Source organism: Crocuta crocuta, unplaced genomic scaffold, assembly GCF_008692635.1.
Source record: "Crocuta crocuta isolate KB4526 unplaced genomic scaffold, BGI_CrCroc_1.0 scaffold45, whole genome shotgun sequence".
Lineage (NCBI taxonomy): Eukaryota > Metazoa > Chordata > Mammalia > Carnivora > Hyaenidae > Crocuta > Crocuta crocuta.
In genome coordinates, this window is record NW_027530544.1 from 343,732 (window position 1) to 367,351 (window position 23,620).

The 23,620-nt window shown below is 37.2% G+C and overlaps 1 protein-coding gene across 6 annotated transcripts in view; it reads right to left on the reverse strand.

The window, feature by feature from the left end:
* The window catches only part of GOLGB1 (golgin B1), a 93,984-nt gene that overhangs the window by 29,496 nt on the left and 40,868 nt on the right, over positions 1 to 23,620 (reverse strand). For all 6 annotated transcript variants that reach the window (XM_077767590.1, XM_077767589.1, XM_077767587.1 and 3 more), the window contains 4 exons: positions 16,580 to 16,694; positions 13,013 to 13,086; positions 3,909 to 9,097; positions 810 to 2,724 (listed from right to left, as the gene is read on the reverse strand). In XM_077767590.1, the coding sequence (XP_077623716.1) occupies positions 810 to 2,724; positions 3,909 to 9,097; positions 13,013 to 13,086; positions 16,580 to 16,694 (7,293 nt within the window). The remainder of the gene's footprint in view (positions 1 to 809; positions 2,725 to 3,908; positions 9,098 to 13,012; positions 13,087 to 16,579; positions 16,695 to 23,620) is intronic.

Consider the following 23,620-nt stretch of genomic DNA (forward strand, 5'->3'; position numbering starts at 1 on the left):
CTAATCTTAAAAATTAGTATTTTCATATTCTGGACACTGGTCACTTTTTAAAATGGAAAATTCAGCCTTTTGAAGCTCAGTTTATTTCCTATTTTACCTCAGTGCATGGCCTTGACAGAGTTAAGAACTGTCATGAAAGTGAAGACAGTAATGTCACAAAGAAGAACCTGGCTCATATAGGTCCAATTTTTGCCTCTGAATCTTGATAACCTGAAAGTTTTTAAGAAAAAAGACCTGGATTAAACTACTAGATCCTAATAAAAGCAGCAAAATTTTGGTATTAGATCCTCCTTAGCTTTCTCTGATTGAAAAAAAAAAGTTGGGTATTAAACTTACTTAAATTAACCCTTTTCATTTAACTTTTTTGTGACAAATTAGGTGAGTTATATATAAGTCTGAGATGAACTGAGTCCTCTCTACCCTTAATTCTACCAGATGACCTATTGCTAAACTCTCACTATAAGAAGGCACTGAATGATCCCTATACCTTCATTCAATTCAACTCTGACAAATTCTAGAAATATTTATGTGGGTGCTTAAAATACAAAAAACAGCCTCCATCTCTTCTTTTATAACCAATGGAGAGTTTTGTGCAAAGAAAATCTGTAATTGTTTTTAAATAGAATGGCAGATTTAAAGTAATTTAAATAATGTCTGTGCTTCTCTAAGACCACACAGAACCTGTGAAATGCATAATACTCTCCTAGAGTGCCCAGATAATATGTGCTTATCTTTTTTCCTATGGAGATGAAAATTATAAAGAAAGGCTCAAAAACTCTCAAAGATCAGAAAGAGAACCAGATACTCACTAGTCGGTCTCTGTCATTTTGGAGTGATGACATAGCTTTTTTTAAACTCTGGACTTCAGCTGGGCTGGTTGCAGGCTGGACTGCAGACCTCTGCTTCCCTTCCTCTGACTTGCGGAATTTCTGCAGTTCATTCAACAGGTGATCTCTTTCATTCTGTAGACTGGCCATAGCCTTGGAAAAGGACTGCACTTGATTGTAAGAATCTTCTAGTTGTGAAGACAAGTGAAATAGTTGCTTATCTTTGGACAAAAGCTGTTGGTTAAGTTTCTCAAGGGGAGGCAAGCTGCTATCCTCAGTGGAGTTCATTGAAAGGGCAGCTTTAGAAACAAGAGCATTTCTCTCCTTGCTTAAGAGGCCCTGTTCTTCTCTCAGCTGTGCCAGCTCCTTGAGACTGGCATCGTATTTCCTTTTCAGTACATCAAGCTCCTCATTGGCATGATCTCTGCTATTTTGTAGGGAATTCATAGACCTTCCAAAAGACTGGATTTGTGCTGTGAGATCTTTATTTTCTTTGGTGACCGTGAGTAATTTCTGTTCCATCTCCACTAGATCTCTTGCTAGCTCTGCCACTCTCTCTTCTGCGGTTTCTGTTTCATTTCGCATTATCCCGGCATCATGGTGAAGATGCTTTAATTCTTTCTTCAGTTTATCTTCAATTTCACCCACTTTCTTGGCAGCTTCCTTCTGAACACAAACCAACTCCTTTTCCAGTTCTGTAATTCTCTTCTGAGAGGAGGAAAGGGTAGTAGTCAACTTCTGTACTTCTTCTTCTTTTACTTTTAATTGGGCCTGAAATATCCCTAAAGTTCCTTCTTCTTGTAAGGCTGCCAATTGTCTCTTTAGTTGGGATATAGATGTATTCAAGCTCTCAATCTCTCTAGACAAACCTTGTTTTTCCTCCTCTAGAGCAAGAGAGGACCTCCGCAGATCCGCCTCTGCTTCCTTAGACTCCTTTAGCTTTCCTTCCAATTTAGCACATTCACTTCTCAGCTCCTTATTCTGCTGCAGTTGAGCTTCAAGGAGTTGCTTTTGCTGGCAGTCCTTTCTTGATATCACTTGGTTCAGGTCTTCTCTATACTGGATCAGTTCTGCATCTAGTTTGGCATTCTCAGAATTGAGATCATCCATATGACTTCTCAAGCATCGGATTTCTTCTTTAAGCTTGTTATTCTCAGCAGCAGCCTCTTGGATGAGTTGATCTTTTTCCAAGATGACAGAGAGATGCCGCTCTTCCAGCTGTTGGTAGTCTCCTACTATCCGGTCTCGGTCATCCTGGAGAGAAGACATGGATTTAATGAACGAATTCAACTGAGCCTTCTGCTGCAAGTTCTCCTTTTTGATGGTTTTCAGTGTTTCCATAAGCTTGTTGGTTTTGTCAACAGCCTTTTTGTTCTCCTCTTCTAAGACAATATTCTCCTCTTCCTCCTGGGACAACAGGTTTTCCAATTCTTTAATTTCTTTATTATGTTGCTGATGCAGTTCAGCAACTGCTGCTTGGATTGCCTGCTCCTTGGCAGAAAGCAGGCTTATAATCTTCTGCTCCTTCATGCTTATTTCTTCATGCAGCTTACTGGTCAGTTGTCTGGAGGCCTGCAGATCAGTCTCTAGCTGCTCATAACTGAACTTACAATTCTGGATGTCAGCCTCTTGCTGCTTTATGATCCCTTCCAAATTCTCTTTATTTTCCTTACATTTTTCTAAAGAATTATTTAAATCAGTTGACTGGTCTCTGAGAATCTTAAGTTCTGATTCCAACTTAGCTAATTCATTCTGAGAACTGTGGTACAGATGACGAGTCTCTTCGAGCTGGGACAAAAGTTCTTTGTTTTCCCCCTGCAGAGTATCACAGACCTTTTGTTGAAGCTGGACCTCTGTCTGGGCCTTGGACTCCCAAATCTGCTTATCATGTTCAAGCCTGTAAAAAAAGAAGTTCATTAATTATAGATTTCAAAGAAAAACTACCTGATGCCTAAGGAACACATACAGCAACATGTACTCAGACCTACAAATGAATCAATATTCATAACTCAAGGTGCTCATCCTTTTAATGGAGAGATATTAGTTCTGCTGAATGCTCTGTATTAAAGGTATATTGTGCCTAAGGGTATTTCAGTCATAAACTCCAAAATATGTTGCTTATTTTAGTGGCATGACTTTGCACACTCTAGAAAGCAATATTTTCTATTTTGCTTTACTTTGCTCCAGACAAGCTAATGTCTAGCTTCTTAAAGGAATTATCTTGGTATGACAGACAATGAGGAAATCGGTCTCAGAGAAGAAAAATTCTTTTTTTTAAAATAGTTTATTGTCAAGTTGGTTTCCATATAACACCCAGTGCTCATCCCCACAAGTGCCCTCCTCCATGCCCATCACCTCCCTTCCCCTCTCCCCCACCCCCATCAGTCCTCAGTTTGTTCTCAGCATTCAAGAATCTCTCATGGTTTGCCTCCCTCCCTCTCCCCCACTATTTTCTCCCCTTCTTCTCCCCCACGGTCCTCCATTAAGTTCCTCCTAATACTCCTATACGTGCAAACATATGGTAGCTGTCCCTCTTTGCCTGACTTATTTCGGTCAGCATAACACCCTCAAGTTCCATCCATGTTGCATGGCCAGATTTCATTCTTTCTCAGAGAAGAAAAATCCTATTAAAAGTGGAGGAGTACCAAGTGTTAGTTCCTGAGCTTGAAAAGTGATATAAAATTGACATTAGAGGAAAATAACTCTAACAGGTATATGCAGTATGAATTGATGTGAAATATAGGAAGAGAAAAGAGGAGATCATTTAGGAGTTTAAAGCAGTCATTTGGGAGTACCAGAGTAAAAATCCAGACAAAGGTAGTGGACATGAAAATGAAAAGAAAGGGAGAAATCAAATAGATCTCTGAATAAAAAGATGGGAAGAGAAGCAGACATAGATTTTTCACCTTAATACTAGTCAAATATCACTGGGAGAGAAAAGACAGAAATGAGAGAGAATGAAGCTTTTAGAGAAATCTAAGCCAAAATGAGTCCCGTAATATCAAAAGGAATAGAAATAGTTTGAACAGTGACTTTCTTTGTCTTCAGTTATATTTAGAAGAGCATAAAACATCCATTTACCTGGAAATGTTGATCTTCAATTCTTCCATATGGATGGACATCTGCCTAAGTTGATCCTTTAGAACACTGCAATTCTCCTCTTTGAGTCTAATTTCTTCTTCTTTTGTTTGAATAGCATCACTGAATTTCCTCTCCCACTTCTTGGCTTCATCTATCACCCTGTCCCGATCATCTTGAAGGGAAGACATGCTCTTAGTGAAAGCTGCAAGTTGGGCCACAGTGCTATCAAGGTTTTCCTGAAGTTGCTTAACTTCCTTGTCCTTCTTGTTTAAAGTAATCTGAATCTCTCCAAATGTCTCTTCCAAGTGGACTTTTTCTCTACGCAAAGCCTCCAGTTTCTCTTGCATGTTCTTCTTCTCTTTCAGGTGTTTCTCTTCTGCCTGTTCCAGTCTCCGCTCCAGATCTTCATCTTTTTGTTTCATTTGGCTTTTAACTGATTCTTTGTTGGACTGAAGTTCCTTTTTCAGCTTGAGATTGTCTGCTAGGACCCTTGCTGCTTCACTTTGAGTGTCATCTAGCAGCACTTTGAAGCTAGCCAATTCTTTTTCTGCCTTCTTGCGGTGTTCATTGGCTTGTGCTAGATTTTCTTTGGTTATTTCCAAATCTTTTTGGGACTCTGTTTGAACAAACTCTAGGGCCTTTACAGTTCTCTCCAGAGCACTAATTTTCTCTTGATACCTGATGCAGTCCTTCTGCAGCTGCTTTACTTCTTGTTGTTTTTCTTTTAACAGCTCCTGAAGTTCCTTTGCATGGCTTTTATTTCCAGGTTCCTTCTGAGCACCCTGTATTTTCTCCATATATTCCTTTCGTATTTCTGATTCCACCTTAGTTTTCTCCTTGACTAACTGCTGCTTTTCTTCTTCCAATTCACTCACACACTTTTTAAGGTTCTGCATTTCGGATTCCAGTAGCTCATTTTTTATTTGGGCATCTGTAACATCTTGATAGTAATTCCCAATGCTTCCATTAAGTTCTGCTAATTGATTCATAAGCCTCTCTTCCAAATCATCTTTCTCTTCTTCTGCTGTCTCCTTTAGCTTGGTAACTCTGGCAAGTTCTTCTTGCATTTGCTGATTTGATAGGTTTATTCTGGTTATTTCTTCCTGAAGCATTTTTAGTTCACCATCCTTTGCTGAAATTTGATTCTGTAAGGCACTTCTCTCATTTTCTAAAGTCTGGCTAAATTCTTTTTCTTTATGCTTCTCTTCCTCTAATTCAGCAATTCTTTCTTTGAGCTGATCAATGTGCTGCAGATAGTTATTAATTTCATCATGTGCACTGACATTCTCATTTTCATCAGGCTTCTTGTCACTGTTCTCTGACAGAATAGGTTCTAAATATTCAGGTCTGATGCTCATGTTCAGAGACTCATTAGTCTCACCTGGGACAGACTGTGTTGCCTCTTCAGTGACATCCCTTTGGTTATCATGTTTCTCAGTGGCCTCCAGGCTAGCTTGTTTGGATACAGTACCTTCAACCTGATGCTTTAAATCTTGAATCTCTTCACATAGAGAGTCCTTCTCAGTCATTAAAGCTTCAAACTCTTTAGAAAGGGTTTTATACTCTGTTTTGACCCTTTCCAGTTCCTCTTTCAAGTTGGAATTGGAAGAAAGAAGTGCTTCCATTTCATCATTGGGTGTATCCCCTCCAGAATGTGCCTCTGCTCTAAGCCGGTCATTCTCTTCTTCCAATTCTAGGATTTTCTGCTGTTTAGATTTAGCAAACTTTCTCATCTTTTCTTTCATTTCCTCCATTTCCTGCTCAGCTTCCTGTAATTGCTTTTCTGCCTCTTTCTTGTTTGCTTCTGTGCTTCTCAACTTGCCATACAGTTCTTGCTTCTCTTGCCTCACAGTTTCCACGACATGCTGAATCCTTTCTGCCTCATTACTAACATTCTCATAGGACTGCAGAAGAATTTCATATTCTTTTTGTAACTCTTTGTGTTTCTCTTGCCACTCAGTGCTTTCTGCAATCTTAGAACATTTCAAAGATTCAATTTCCTTCACTAAGTTCTCCTTGTCTTCAGTAAGATCCTCCAGAGCTAATTTCAGACTTTCACAAGAGCCATTGAGACTTTGATTTTCCATTAAAGATCTGTCCATTTCTGTAATGAGCTTGTCTCTTTCTTCCTGAAGAAGAGCTAACTTTCCTAAGAATGTATCTTTTTCTTTATTTTGAGCAGAAACTTGGCTCTCCACATCTGCCAGAGACTTAGTAAGATGTTCAATGGTTCCTCTGGCCAAAGACAACTCCTCTTGGAGACCTTTGTTTTCTTTTAGTGCTTCTTTTCGGGAAATAAGGGCAGCTTGCAGTTTCCTCTGTATTTGTTGCTTTGCTTTGCTTTCTTCTCCAGTCTCCTCTGGTTTTTGCTTCATTTCACAAAGTTCCACCTGCAACTGCTTTATCTTCTCATCATGTTCTTTGGCTTGCATTTCCAGCTGTGTATGGAGAGCCTTGATTAAATCCTCTTGTTCCATTATCTCTGGCTGAACTTTTCGAAGTACCTCTTCTTTCTCACTAAGCTGTCCAGAAAGGTATCTAACTTCTTCTTCCTTTTTGCTTAGGAGCTTCTGCAGTTCATCTAGTTCAGGCTGTAGTTCTTTTAAATGTTCTAATCCAGCAATTTCTAGCTGACTGCTTTCCAATTTCTGCCTCAGGCTTTCTGCATGGGCTTCAGCTTCATGGGATGCTGTCTGCAGACTCTGTATTTCCAAATCCTGTTTATTGATCTGCTCTTGTAACTGAAATACCTCTTCTAATTTTTTAGTAAGCTCACTTGTCACAGAACGAACCTTCAATTCCAACTCCTCTTTCTGAGCCTCTATCTCTTTCAGCTGGGTCTTAATCTGGGCAACAGAAGTACTGTCTTGCAGAACATCTGCATCTCTAGGATGAGAAAGCAAGTCAGACTCTGAAATGGGCTGGGCAGGTTGCTGCTCTGTGGCTATGAATAAAGGTTCTTTTAAACTTTGGGTTGGAGAGCCCAGATCCTGCTGGTCAATGCCCAGGAGTTTTCTGTCTACAGACTCCTTTACTTGAATCTGGAGTTGTCTTAGTTGGTCTCTGATGTCCTCATTTTCCTTCTTCTGCTCATCAAATTGGTCTCGTAAGCGATTATAGTCATCCTTCTGTTGCTTTAGCTCCTCCCTAAGATGTCTTTCTTTTTCCTGTGCCTTCTGTAGAATCGCCTTTCGAGAGGTTAACACCTCCTGTAGTTTCTTTTGAAGTTGTTCCTTTTCTTTTTCAAGGTCCAATACCTTTTCTTCCAACTTTGGTTTCCAGTGTTCTCCACTGCCCACACCAGATGGGCTGATCACCACTGCTTCTTTTACAGGTGCTGCTGAGTCTCCATCACCTACATCCTCATCCTTGTTACCTGTGGTTAACTTTTGGATAACTGCTTGGTTTTCAATAATTTCCGCTTGTAGCAAATCTACTTGGTTTGTCTTCTCTTGTAGGTTCTGATTCATCTGTTTGATCACAGCCTGTAACTCTTCTTCAGCTGCTACCTTTTCTTCTAAATCCTTCCTTATATGCTCTAGTTCCACCTCTTTCTCAGATATTATCTGCTTTAAAGAAATTTCTATTTCTTGGCACTTAGCAGTCACACATTTTTCTGAGTCTTCTTTGGTTTCTTTATCTTCTTCCATTTCTCTCTTCTCACTCTCATTGAGTGGGATCTCTTTCATAGATTCATCTTTGACTTTGGCCAATTCTTCTTCTAATCTACTGACTTTCTGTAGAAGCTCCTTTCTGTTAATTAGAGCTGCCTGGAGCTTTCTCTTCCTCTGTTCACTTTCTTTCTTTACAAGGTCTAACTCATGCTGAAGTTCTTCTTTACTTAGGAGCCCGGCTGGGCTCAGCTCATCATAATTCTGTTTAAGGGCAGAAACAACTTCTTTATCTTCTTCTACCTGCTCTTTTTTTGCCTCTTCAGCCCTGGATAATAAGTTCAACTGTTCTTTAAGAGTCTTAATTTCAATCCCAAGAGAAAACTTCTCCTCATTAAGCTGAACCATTTTCTCAGTCATACTGAAGCTGATTTCTGTCACTTGCTGATCCTTTTCCATGATGGTTTGTCGGAGGGTTTCTACATCTCTTTTTTTCTCTAATAAGAGTTGATCCATTTTTGCTATTTCAAGTTCCTTCTGTGAAAGAGCCCGAGAAAGTTCTTCCATCTTATTTGATATATCCCTCACATGTTCTGCTCCTTCAAGCACTTCATTTTCTTTCTTCTGCAGCTGGCTTTGCAGGCTTTTAATCAGTGCACTCTGCTCAGAAAACTGAAGTTGCACACCATCCAGTTCATTCTGTAAAACTTCAATTTTCACATCTTTAGATTTGGCTTCTATGCTGAGACTGTGGATCTGTTCAGTAAGCAAGTTGTGATGAGTCGTTTGACTTTCATAGTCAAGTCTTCTTTGCCTTTCTGCTTCTGCAAGGCTCACTTCCAGTTGTTGTACCTGAGCCCTCAGTTCTGTTACCACACTAAGTTCCTTCACTTGAGAGAGAAGCTGGTCTCTTTCTTCAGACAAAGCAGTGAATGCACTGTTGGTGTTTTCGGCATTTTTCCTAAACTCATCAATCAACTGGGTTAGGCTGCTGATTTCTTTAGCTTTCTCATCTAAATTTTCCTCATAGATTTCCTCTGCTTTATGAGAGCTTATCTCGAGTTCCAAAATTTGCCTTTTTAGCCTTTCCAATTCATCCTGGTGACACTGACAAATTCCTGGTACAGCAGAAAGGGATTTATCAACATCATCCTGCTTGATTGATTTTAATTCGATTTCAGTGTCATTTGAAGATATTTCCTCAGATGTTCTATTTTGATGTTTAGTACTCATCTGCTCTTCTTTTTCAACTGTTGCAAGGCTGCTCTCTTCATGTGGCACTGGGGGAAAATGTTGCCCTGTATCTTTAGGCAATATTTTCATGCTAACTGTAGTTATTTCTTCACTCTCTCTCTGCTTCATTTCTTTCTGGTCAGGGACCTCAGGGTCCCCCTCAGACTTTTTCCCCTGGAGCTGCAGCTTAAGAAATGCAATCTCTTCTTGAGCTTCTTTCATTTCCAGCAATAAAACGGACAGTTCTTTATGTTTCTGAGAAAATGTGTTGTCTAGGACATCCTGTCCACTCTCCTCGCCAGAAGAGCCGCTCTTGTTGAGCCTCGTAATATCCACCACGCTGATCTATTTTTTAAAAAAGAAAAGAAAAGCCTCAATCAGATATCTTATAAGAAAAAGCCTAACTAAAAACTCATATTTCAGGCATTTTTCAAAATCTGAAACTTTCTTTTCCAAACTTCCTTCCATAAAACTGATGATCAGTTATTGTTTCCTAAATTGGACCTCTGTGTGAGAGTACCTTGTCAATCCTATATTGAGGTCAAGCCATATTCATAAGACCTACAATAGCCTGGAATTCCTTTTCTGGATATACCATACTTAGGAAACTTTTTCTCTGGATTAAAATTCCTACTTGTTTCTCTTAAGAACCCCTTAAAAATAAAAAGGAAGGCAGGAAATGTATTAAATTTTGTTTGATCCCACACCAAAAAGGAAGTTATGAGATTCCTTTTCCTAAATTATCTGTTGAAATGGGAAATATTACATAAGATAGCCATTACCAGATAAGTGGATTATCAAACAAGTAGGTTGAGGTAAATTACCAAGATCAAATAACCAAAAAGAAGTTCTACTGAGGGATGGGTATGAAATTACAGACTTAGCTAACAAAATATTAACCACCATTATTATTACAAAGATAACTGTCAGACTGTTAATCCATATACATTGTTTCTATAATTGTCTTCCTGGGAAACAAAGTCAGTGAATCTCTCGGTAAATTTCATTAGAACTTTACTAAATGAGTATGGAGACAGTGTACACAGTAAAATCTCCACCTTTGCCAACAGCACCATTTTTCCCCCCAGAAAAAATTCCAATATCATAGAAGGGAAAAAAACCCACAGGATTGTCAAATAATGTAGTGGCCAAGAGTACAAACTCTGTAATCCGATTGAATTCACCTCTTAGATCTGCCATTTACTAGCAAAATCTGGCACATAGCTAGTATTCAATGAATATTAGCTATTATGTTGGTAACATTCTTAGCCACAAAATCAGAAAAAAAATATTCATTACTTTAAAATTATTTATTATTTTAAGAGAGGTTATCATTTTCATAAGCATTATTTTTAATCATTTAAAATTCTTTGCTGTCTGCATTATTCATAATCAAATTTCTGGAGACTAAAACTGGACACAGTATTTACACACATAAAAAAAGCTCCTTTTATAGTTTTTTCAGGTCACATGCTAATTCATCCATCTCTATATACATTAAAGACCTGATATAATCAAGGCATCACTTCCTGTCAGAAGACTTCAATATAACTTCTTTTTTGTTCTCTCTCTTGCCCTAAGTATACTTATTTCCTCTTTTCTGTCATGACACCTCACTCACTCTCTTCCTTCCCTTGGTCACACCTTCTGCTCTCCCTGTGAGCTAGAGCTCAATCAATTTTTTGGCTCAAGTGAAAAATCAGTGTTATCCCTAAGATATATACCCCAATGTTACACCAGAGAATTTTGCTTTTTCCAGCCACTCTCATTACTTTTTCTGCTAATTCTAGTCTTCCCCTTTCAGCTAAGCTTACACTTTCTATGAACCTTTTCTAATCCTTTCTCTTACCTCAAAGGATTATCTAAGGCACCCTACCCTTTGCAATTTCTCTGTGTGATTTTTTTTTCCTTTCTTTTCCCTTATTCTCTATTTTTTTTGTTCTTCCTTTTGGTATTATTTTTCTTTTCTTAAGAGATCACCATCTTTCTTATCTATTCCTCTTTTTTTGATCTAAGTCATCTTGTTTTCACTAGATACTACTGCCAAGCATCTTAAAACATTAAGCACCTGCTTGGCCAAACAAGACTCATATTGTATCCATATAACGCTACAACTTTCAAATTTTAGCACCCTTTGGCCAAGTTTGTGAAGAGTGCATCAGCAGTCCCATAAAAAGATACTAAATATAAGTATAATGGTTAATTTTATTGCCAATTTGGGTAGGGCACAGCACCCAGACACTTGGCCAAACATTATTCTAGAATTATTCTAGGTGCATCTGTGAAGCTGTTTTTTAGGTGAAATAAACATTTAAATCAGTAGACTTTGATTACCCTTCATAATGTTAAGTAGGCCTCATCCAATTCGTTGAGGCCTTAANACTGCCTTCAGACTCGAATTGTAACTCTCCCCTAGGTCTCCAGCCTGCTGGCCTATCCTGTAGATTTTAGATTTGCTAGCTCCCACAAATGCATGAACTAATTCCTTTAAAATAAATCTCTCTCGAGCACTGGGTGTTATGTGGAAACTAATTTGACAATAAACTATTTGTAAAAAAAAAAAAAAAAGGAAGCCACGTATTTATACTGGCAGTAAGCATGGCTTGTCCTAGAGGAACACCTTATCTTTATTATACTGAAGAGTAATCAAACTTGCCCTTTGTTCCAGAGGGAGATACTACCTCTCTTTCAAGATTGTTTGCTATATAATTATCCTTGAGAAGATAGTCTGGAATAAAGACAGCTAGTGCTTCTGTTTGCAAGATGTGCAGAAATGTGAAAGACCTAATAGAGAATTGCCTTTCAACAAAGGTATGCTTCCACCCCATCCTCCATCCCCCATATTTATGATGCGTGACCTACTGTCTCAGCATGATTTACTGCATAGTTTCTTCTTTTCCCAAATATTTGCAATGCAAACTTTAACATAATTAGGTTTCCATGTATGTATGTGTCTGTTTTTGGCTCCTTATTAATTTATAGGTCTAGCTCTGCATCAATCCCACATATGTTTACTTACTACAAATGCGGACCCTCCTAGCCTCCACAAATACCCACTTTGCTCTTCTTTAGGAAATGTCTTATATGTTCTTGCCCTTTCATCCTTTCTTAAATTTAAAAAATCTACCAAGTTCCCATGTAAAATATTTTTTCTTACAATTCAGACCTTCCTTCTGGGATTGTTTGCTAGCTCTCCTAAAGTTTGTTTAAAAATTCCTCTATTAAACTCAGTGCAGGTGTCTTCAATGTGACTTCCCACCATAGATAGATTCTAAGCTTTATTTCTTGGACTCTACATGATATTCTTTAAAACCTCAAGTTCTCATCTTCAGACATCAGCAGATGGCCTGGGGACAAGAGGCAACTTCAGCTCATTTACTTCTCTGCATGAATTCTTCTTTCACATTGTTTTCAGCCTCAGAATTTTTCTTTTTCTTTCTTTCTTTTTGGCGGTTCAGTTATGCATTAAAAATACAGTTTGTATATCTTATCTACTTTTTTAGGGGTTTTACACTGAGAGAGGTTTTCAGGTAATCTAATCATTCATTTTGTCACAAACAGAAGTCTTGTGTCAATTGTGGTTTTAAAATTGTTTAACTCACAGAATTGTGTCTTGCACACAGTATATTCAATAAAGTGTGCTTAACTGAACTGACAAAAAATAAATAAATAAAATAAATCTCTCTCTATTTTGTTTCTCTGACAAACTCTGATTAATATAATTAAGCAGACACTTCTGTTAAGAAGTTACATTATTCCTCAAGGTCATTTATGACGATCACTGACTTCTTAAATCAACAGAATATTAAGGAACCACACATTTTTAAATAGTAATTTTCAGGATATAAAAAGCACCATTCTTCAAAAATGCCCTTTTTAATACAATCCTAAATGAAACTATGTTAATTTAGTGGAGGGGAACTAGAAATTTTATCTAATCTCCTCACTGAGAAACTTTTCCAAGATGGGCAAAGAAGTTGAGATAAGTAATAACCCAGTATGAGAAATGAATTCTCAAATCCCAAACAAGTGGCTACTGCACTTGCATTTTGGGTCAGAACAAATAAAAAAAATCCTAATATTCAGAAATAAATGAGAACAAATGGGAAATAATAACCATTATGACTTTCTTAAATAGATCTCATTTCTAGATAATGTAATTCTCTGTCAACATTAGAAAGTTGCCGAAGTGTTTAGGTTTGAAGCCAGCTCCTCTTGAACTGGTTCACATTCTGGTTATTTTAAGAATGTATCACTTACCTCACTGATTTCTCTATCTGCCTCTCCACTTCTATTCTGAGCATCCAGAAGAGTAATCTGAGAAGACAGTTTTTCTGAAAGTCACAAAATAAATATCCTTAGATGATTTATGTAGAGTGTTTAAGAAATCAGAGGCATGATTGTGTGTGAGGCTATTTGAGATGCATGATATTATCAAGAGGAAAGAAATAAACAAAATAGTTTTGGGAAGATAAAAGACTTATTTTATCAAAAAGAAATGGGTAGAGAAGATGGGATATAAGATAGAATGGTGGAAAAAAAAAAAGACAGAACGGTGCTAGGTGGTAATAATTAATCTGAATGAAGTATATAAATAGTGGAGGGCTTTAATGGAGAAGGATGCCAGAGCACATGACAAGTAGCAGCTATTCCTGTGGCACAATTTGGGACTTCTAGGGTAATAAATTTGCCTTGATTTATCCAAAACCCTACTGTGTTCATAATATACATTTTACATTCATCCAGCAGTTAAAGATCTTCAATGTTCTTTCACATATGTTTACAAAGACATCTACCCCATGTTCTATTTGATGCATATATCTAAAAAGGGTAGTAGTACCTTGGGGGATAAAAATACTGAGTATTAATATACCCTCAAGAAGTTTATACACTTTCTGAGACACTAAGAGAGATATATTAAAGGGGGGAAAAAGCATATTTTTTATATTACATCTAAATGTCTTAACATGACCTACATGGGCTCTTGTGAATTGACCCCACTTTTTCTACAACCTCTTCTGCACTGCCCATTTTTTGTTCATTCTCCTCCCAAAATACTGGTTTTATTTCTGTCTGCAAACATATCAAGTTTATTCAGACTTCATTATACTTACACTGCTTTCTTCTCTGTCTGGAATGCTCCTTGCTTGGCCTCTTTGCATGGCTGCCCCCTTTTCTTCATTCAGGTTTCAAGCTCTCAGAGAAGCCTACAGTGACTACTCTAATGCTGCTTTCCCTTTCCCCAGGCATACCTGCAGTTATCTATTTTATTTGTATCCTAATGCTTATCACTTTCTGATATTTTCTTATTTATATACCTGTTCATGGCCCATCTTCCCCTCTAATACGTTAGGCCAGTTACCACAGCAACTAGATTACTGCCTGGCATGTAGAATAGATTACCACAGAAATCTGCTAAATGAATGAATGACAAATCATGAAACAAATGAATTGGATACAGTATATAATGTGTTCAGACACCTCACAAGATTATTTGAGGAAGAAGTATAGCGATAGAAATGGAAGTGCAAAACGTGAATTGAATAGATATGACACATAAAGCAAAGGTAACCTAAAACCAAACACTGAAACTAATACAGAAATCCTTAAGGGCAGTGGTCCTTGCAAGAAAAAGCAAAGAGAATATACTATAATGAGCTACATGACAGTGATAGGCACTGTTTACAAAACACTGCAAAGTAAGCATCATGGATAAGGTATCAAAGAAGTGCTTTAAGTGGGTTAATGAACTGAATTTGTGGTGTTCTTTTTTTTTTCTGAGAGAGAGAGGGATAGCATGAGCAGGGGAGGGTCAGAGAGAGAGGGAGACACGGAGTCTGAAACAGTCTCCAGGCTCTGAGCTGGCTGTTAGCACAGACCCTGACGCGGGGCCCGAACCCATGAACCGTGAGAGCATGACCTGAGCCAAAGTTGGATGCTTAACCGAATGAGCCACCCAGGCACCCTGTAGTTTCCTTATCTTTAAAATAGAGATGATGGGGGGCACCTGGGTGGCTTAGTCGGTTAAGCATCCAACTTTCGCTTAGGTCATGATCTCATGGTTCGTGGGTTTGAGCCCCGCGTCGGGCTATGTGCTGACTGCCAGCTCAGAGCCTGGAGCCTATTTCAGAGTCCGTATCTCCCTCTCTCTCTGACCCTCCCCTGCTCACGCTGTCTCTCTCTCTCTCCTAGAAATAAATAAAAATATTTTAAAAAAATGGAGATGATGGGGCTTAGGATAGATAGTGATCGAATAGAATGCCTGGTACACTGTTAACATTCAATTGATAAATGGCAATTGCTGATTTTAGTATTAATACTTAGTAATATTTAGTATCAATATTTGGATGTCAGGAATAGACAACATCTTCTATCTGAAGATTTGGAAAGGGTTATAATGGGCAAAGACTGAATAGAAAAATATTCATAATAATAAAAATATCAGTAAGAAAAATAAATAGATATCATCACTTAGGACACATTTGAGAAAGAACCATTAGAGTATGTGGGGTGGGGAGGAAAATGGGCATATGAGAAAAAGAAAAGTGTTGTAGGATATTGAGTTGATTGAGTCCTAGTAAAATAGGACCTTAAATACCATGTTAATAGGCATGGAAGCCATTCCATAAGCAATAAGGCTTTGAGCAGGAGGAAAACCATTATTGTGTTGAAAAATAGAATTATTCTTTTTAAAAAAATTTTTAATGTTTTATTTATTTATTTTTATTTTTTTGAGAGAGAGATAGAGGCAAAGTGAGTAGGGGAGGGCCAGAGAGAGAGAGAGAAGGAGACACAGAATCCGAAGACAGACTCCAGGCTCTGAGCTACTATCAGCACAGAGCCCGACGCGGGGCTCGAACCCACGAACTGTGAGATCATTACCTGAGCCGAAGTCGGACACTTAACCGACTGAGCCATCCAGGTGCCCCTGTGGTGTTCTTTATATATTATATATTCGCAATGGTAGGAACAGTCTAATACAGATATATAATTCCCAATTTAGAGCTAAGTAGAACTGAAAGATGATTAAGGTGGAAATACTGTCTTTAGAGTTTAAGAAATGGTACAAACTTGGGGCGCTGGGGTGGCTCAGTTGGTTAAGCATCCAACTTCAGCTCAGGTCATGATCTCATGGTTCATGAGTTTCAGCCCCATGTCAGGCTCTGTGCTCACAGCTTAGAGCCTGGAGCCTGCTTCAGATTCTGTGTCTCCCTCTCTCTCTGCCCCTCCCCTGATCATGCTCCATCTCTCTCTCCCTCTCAAAAGTAAATAAACATTGAAAAAATTTTAACAAAAAAAAGAAATGGTACAAACTTTACTTGGTAAAGTACCCTAGTTGAGGCCTGAAAGATGAGTAAGAATTAGTATGGCTAAAGGAAAGGGATAGAGTTTTAAGTAGTATATAGCATGAGTAAAACCTAAAATGTTTTCTACTTTTGGACCTTTATTTATACTGATCTCTGTTACCTCATCCCCAAAATGTATTACTGGAAATTTCCTTTCTCTCTCCATTTTGCCTATTTAAAAATTCATCTCTTATTAAGGTCCTATTCAAACCATGATCCTGAAAATATCCCTTGACCACTCCAAAATACTGATATCCTGTAGCATTGATAGCCCACAGTATTAAATATTATGCTTACATAAACACTGGTATAGTGCTCTAATTGTCCATTGTGTACCAATCCTATCTTCAATAACTACCAGCTGTGCAAAGATCATTATTGTCATAGAATCACAAAATCTACATGTTATATATGTTTAGTGATAAAAGTAGAGGCATGTGGGTTAAGAAGACAGAGAATTATGGTTTTCATTTATACATACCATTCTCAGCTTTCAGCTCCTCCAGCTCTAGAGAACTAAGGAGGAAAGCTCTCTTTTCATTCTCTAGCTCTACCACTTTCTTTTGCAAAAAGGCAATATTCTCCTCAGGGACTACCTAAAATGTAGAAAGACAAATTAAAGATTCTCAGAGGAAAAACCCTCATATAATACCCAAATAGGCTCTGACACTGTTGTCTTCTAAAAGTTCTCCAGCCATGAAAATACCTTCAAAATGGCATATACTTATTTGTCAAGCTCATCTTTAAAGTAAGTTATGCTGGGGGCGCCTGGGTGGCTTAGTCGGTTAAGCGTCCGACTTTCGCTTGGGTCATGATCTTGCGGTTCTTGGGTTCGAGCCCCGCGTCGGGCTCTGTGCTAACTGCCAGCTCAGAGCCTGGAGCCTGTTTCAGAGTCTGTGACTCCCTCTCTCTCTGACCCTCCCCTGCTCACGCTGTCTCTCTCTCTCTCTCCTAGAAATAAATAAAACATTAAAAAAAAAATTTTAAAGTAAGTTATGCTGAGCGAAATAAGTCAGGCAGAGAAGGACAGATACCATATGTTTGAACGTATAGGGAGGGTTAGGAGGAACTTAACAGAGGACCATAGGGGAGAAGAAGGGGAAAAGTAGTTGGGGAGAGGGAGGGAGGCAAACCATGAGAGACTGTTGAATGTTGAGAACAAACTGAGGGCTGATGGGGGTGGGGGGAAGGAGAAAGGGGATGATGGGCATGGAGGGGGGCACTTGCAAGCACTGGGTGTTATATGGAAACCAACTTGACAATAAACTATTAAAAAAATAAAGTAATGCTTTTTATCAGAAGATAGAGAATCTTTCACACAAACTTCTAGTTCACTGGCTTTCAAATTTAAGAATGGGCACTGGATTACAAGACAGAAATCTCAAGTCTACTGCACAAGAAAAAGACATTTTCAGGTCCATAAGTAACATTACAAGGTTTTATTAATGCCACTTGATAACCAGATCACTCTATTATAGGAGACTAAACATGAAGAGAGACTCCCAAAGAAGAACAGGGACAAAAGTTAACATAAAACCTTTAAGAAAGGAAGAAGAGCCATAACTGTTTTTGTTTTTTCCAAGTATAATAAAAATTATCTTCATTTATGCATCCATATTGGTTTGGTTTTCCTGGTGAGGCAAATATCTAATTAGGACACATCTTTAGTCGTATATTATTTTATACAAGTTTTTCTTTTCCAAGGGGATTTTCAATTCTCCACGAAAGTGTAGAATTTTTGTCTTGAGTGTATTTATAGCTTACTCAGCCCCAAATCTTCATTTGATGTTTAAAGAAATGGCAAGAGATGAGTTTAAGGATTTTATGACTTTTATCCTAAGGGAAGTTCCCAGTTTGCTTTACACAGAGCAACTAAAACAATGACAGAAAAGTCTCAGAATGAGAGCCTGAAAAACGAGGAGACAGACTTTGGGACAAACACACCTGCCAGAGTGTGAGAGGGAAAATCAAAGAAAGAAGAAAAAATGAATTATCAAATCCCAAATAAGAAAAAGTGGTACACCTAAATCCAATCATATCAATAATTACATTAAATGGACACTAAACACTAATTATAAAGCAGAATAAAAAAGTATAATTGGACTTAATGCAGTCTTTAAGACATTTACTTTAAAGAAAGAGTAACTTGAAAGTAAAAGGATAGAAAAGAATGTACCATACAAACAGTAAACATCAGAAGACTAGCGTTCTTAATTCATTAATTCATTAATATCAGATAAAAAAGAACTTCAAGTAAGGAAATGTTACTAGAGATACAGTAACATTTTATAAATGGAAAAAAAGAACATTTCCTCAGAAGACATAACATCATAAATGTACAGGTACTTAATAACAGAAATTCAAATTACAAAGAAACAAAAAGTGACAGTTAAAAGATAGATAATTCCAGAATCCAGTAACTACAGTGAACAAGGTATGATTACCAAGAAAGACCACAGGCTGAATCATTAAACAAGTCTCTAAAAAACACCAAAGGATTTTAAATCATGTACATATTCTCTCATCACAATAAAATCCAATTACAAATCAATAATAATAAAATATCTAGAAAACCAAATTTCTAGATACTAAACAACACACTTCTAAATAATCTACAAATATGAAATCACAAAGAAAATTAGGAAATTTCAAAAAATGAAGGTAAAAATATCATATCAAACTATGTGCTTTGAGAGAATTGTGTAACTTTAAATGAGAAAATGCTTTTATGAAAAAAAACCAAACCTTTGATATAAAGTTTTATCTTGAGAGGGCAGCAAAAGAAGAACAAAGTAAAAACCAATTAAGTAGAAAAATATACAAGAAAGCAAAAAATCAGTGAAAATGAAAACAGATCAGCAACAGAGAAAATCAACAGGCCAAAGCTAGTTCTTTGTAAAGATTAAAAAAATAGTAAGTTGAATAATTGCTAGTTAAGACTGCTCAGGAAAACGAAGCATAAATTGAGGGAATTTTGATCAAAGGATACAAACTTGCCGTGAGAAGATGAAAAAGTTCTGTTCTGGAGAGCTAATTTAAAGGATTGTGGCACACAGTTAATGATACTGTATTAGATACTTGAAAGTTTCTGAGAGACTAGATCTTAAATATTCTCACCACAAAACAGAAGTGATAATTATGTGACATGATGGAGGTGTTAACTAAGGCTAAGGTAATCATAACTGCAAAATATAAATGAATCAAATCAATACTTCGTACATCTTAAATTTATACAATGCTATATAAATTATATCTCAATTTTTAAAAAACAATAGGGACTAGAGTGAGGGTGAGTGCCACTAAAAAGCTATGGGCATTAAAGGATAAAAAAGGAATATTATAATCAACAATATGACAAAAACTTGACATGAAATGGGCAGAATCTCAAAAAAAAACCCTAAAGTGACACAAGATGAAAAAAATTTTATTAGCATTATACCTGTAAAAGAAATTCAATTTCTTTCTTTTACAATTTTAGATGGTCTCACTGTTGACCTCTTTCACACACTTAAGAAATACCAATTAAACTCTCAAAAAATAGAAGGGAACACTTTCAAGCTTGTCTTATGAGGCCAGCACAGTCTTCATATCAAAATCTGACAAAGATAATATAAAACAAAGAAAATTATAGGCTGATATCCTTCATGAATATAGATACCAAATCCTTCACAAAATAGTAGCAAATCAAATTCAGTAATGTATTTAAGGGATAATATTTCACTACCAAGTGGAGTTTATCCCAACAACACAAGATTGGTTTAATATTAAACTACTGTACTACATTAACAGAATAAAAAAGAAAATCCATATGTGCATTTAGAAAAATGCAGAAAAGGCATTTGACAAAATTCAACACCAGTTCTCAGAAAACTAGAAATAGAGGGGAATGTCTTCAATCCAATAAGGGACATTTATTGAAAACCTAAAGTTAATGGTAAGCATAGCTAATGGTAAAATATGGAACACTTTCCCATCAGATCAGGAACAATGCAAAAATCTCATCACATTCATGAAATAGTGTAATGAAGGTCCCAGATTGCATATAAAAGAAATAAAGACATAAAGATTAAAAACAAGTAAAACTCATTTTTATTTGCAGATGACATGATGGTTTATGTAGAAAATCCAAGGAATCTATAAAAAGAGACTAGAACTAATAAAATGAATATTTGTCAAGTTCAGATAATAAAAAGTTACTAAGCAAAATTCAACTGTACATTTACACATTAGCAGCAAACAGCTGGAAAAGGAAATTAGAATGATTCCATCTACAGTAGCATCAACAGGAATGAACTACTTGGGAATAAACTTTTAAATGTGCACAGCCCCTCCAATGAAAACTATAAAACATAACTGAAGGAAATTAAAGAAGATATAAATAAGTGGGATGATGTACTATATTTGCTCATGGTGGATAAGTTCAGTAGTGTTAAGATGTCAATTCTCCCTAAATTGATCTGTAGATTCAACACAGTGCCAACTCAAAATCCCACCCAGCTTTCTTTCATTTTTTTAAAAAATACAGTTAGAGAATGCAAAGTGTACACTTTCTGTGGAAATGCACCTGTAATAAAGCAATCTTGAATAGAAGAACAAAATCAAAGGAATTATACTATTGACTTCAAGAATAACTACACTCTACAGTAGTAAGGACAATGTGATACTGGCATAAGGACTGACAGATCAATATAACAGAATAGAAAGTTCAGAAACAGACCTAGCAATCATTTGATTTTCAACAAATATACCAAAGAAATCCAATGAGGGAAGTAAAGTCCTTTCAAGAAATAGTGCTGAAACCATGGACATCTATATGGGGAAAAAATAAGCCTTGACCCTTACCTTACACAACACACAAAAATCTTGAGGTTCAGAAACTTAACTGGGAAGGCTAAAACCATAAAGCTTGTGGAGGAGAACAAGACAAAATTTCATGACTTGACATTAGGCAAAGATTTCATAGGACACAAAAAATTATAATCATTAAAAAATTGATAAATAATAGATTTCATCAAAATTATAAAATGTCTACTAATCAAAAGACATCATGAAGAATATGAGTAGGAGGCAAGCCACTGTGTGGGAGAAAATAATCATGAAACAGATCTGAAAATAAACTGGCATTCAGGATATATAAAGAATCCCTATTACTAGATAATAAAAAGACAAAGAACTTGAAGTTTTAAATGGGGGAATAACTTGAAAAGACACTTCAGGGACACCTGGGTGGCTCAGTTGGTTAAGTGTCTGACTTAGTTCAGGTCATCATCTCACGGTTCATGGGTTCAAGCCCCGCGTTGGGCTCTGTGCTGACAATTCAGAGTCTGGAGCCTGCTTTGGATTCTGTGTTTCATTCTCTCTCTGCCCCTCCCCACTCACACTCTGTCTCATTCTATCTCTCAAAAATAAATAAATGTACAGATCTCCTATATCTTTGGTTAGGTCTATTCCTAGGTATTTTATGGTTTTTTGTGCAATTGTGAATGGGATCAGTTTCCTGATTTCTCTTTCTGTTGCTTCATTATTGGTGTATAAAAATGCAATCGATTTCTGTACATTGATTTTGTACCCTGCAACTTTGCTGAATTCATAAGTCAGTTCTACTAGGCTTCTGGTGGAGTCTGTTGGGTTGTCTATGTAGAGTATCATATCGTCTGAGAAAAGTGAAAGTTTGACTTCTTCTTTACCAATTCTGATGCCTTTGATTTCGTTTTGTTGTCTGACTGCTGATGCTAGGACTTCCAGCACTATGTTAAACAACACTGGTAAGAGTGGACATCGCTGTTGTGTTCCTGATCTCAGGGAAACCTCTCAGTTTTTCCCTATTGAGGACAATTTTAGCTGACGGCTTTTCATAGATGGCTTTTATGATGTTTAAGTAAATTCCTTCTATCCTGACTTTCTCGAGGGTCTTTATTAAGAAGGGATGCTGTATTTTTTCAAATGCTTTTTCTGCATCTATTGATAGGATCCTATGGTTTTTATCTTTTCTTTTGTTAATGTGATGTATCACATTGATTGATTTGTGAATACTGAACCAGCCTTGTAACCCAGGAATGAATCCCACTTGACCTTGGTGTATAATTCTTCTTATGTGCTATTGAATTCGATTTGCAAGTCTCTTCTTTAGGATTTCTGCATCCATATTCATCAAGGATATTGGCCTGTAGTTTTCTTTTTATGCTGGGTCTCCATCTGGCCTGGGAATCAAAGTGAGGCTGGCTATATGATGAAAATTATAGAAAACTTATGAAGGAAATTGAAGAAGACACAAAAAAATGGAAAAACATTCCACGCTCATGGGTCGGAAGAATAAATATTGTTAAAATGTCATTATTACCCAAAGCAATCTACACATTCAATACAATCCCAATCAAAATGGCACCAGCATTCTTCTCAAAGCTAGAATAAACTATCCTAAAATTTGTATGGAACAACAAAAGACTCTGCATGGCCAAAGTAGTATTGAAGAAGAAAACCAAAGCAGGAGGCATCACAAACTCAGACTTTAGCCCCTGCTACAAAGCTGTAATCATCAAAGCTGTAATCATCAAGACAGTATGGTACTGGCAAAAACCAAACACATAAACCAATGGAATAGAACAGAGAACTCAGAATTGGACCCACAAATGAATGGCCAACTAATCTTTGACAAAGCGGGAAAGAGTATCCAATGGAAAAAAGACCGCCTCTTTAACAGATGGTGCTCGGAGAACTGGACAGCATTGTGCAAAAGAATGAAACTAGATCATTTTCTCACACCATAAATAAACTCACAAAATAATAATTCTCACAAAAATAAACTCAAAATGGATGAAGGACCTGAATGTGACACAGGAAACCATCAAAATCCTAGAAGAGAAAGTAGGAAAAAACCTCCTTGACCTCCACCGCAGCAATTTCTTACTTGACACATCCCCAAAGGAAAGGGAATCAAGAGCAAAAATGAACTATTAGGACCTCATCAAGATAAAAAGCTTCTGCATGGCAAAGGAAACAATCCATAAAACTCACAGGCAACCAACAGAATGGGAAAAGATGGTTGCAAATGACATACTGGATAAAGGACTAGTATCCAAACTCTATAAGGAACTCACCAAATTCCACACCTGAAAAACAAACAATCCAGTGAAGAAATGGGCAGAAGACATGAATAAACACTTCTCCAAAGAGGACATCCAGATGGCCAACAGACACATGAAACGATGCTCAGCGTCTCTCATCATCAGGGATATACAAACCAAAACCACACTGAGATACCACCTCACACTGGTCAGAATGGCTAAAATGAACAAATAAGGAAACTCTAGATGCTGGCGAGGATGTGGGGAATTGGGCACCCTCCTACACTGTTGGTGGGAATGTAAACTGGTGCAACCCGTCTTGAAACAGTATGGAGGTTCCTCAAAAAATTAACAATAGAACTCCCCTATGACCCAGCAATAGCACTGCTAGGGATTTACCCAAGGGATACAGAAGTGCTGAGGCATAGGGGCACATGTACCCCAATGTTCATAACAGT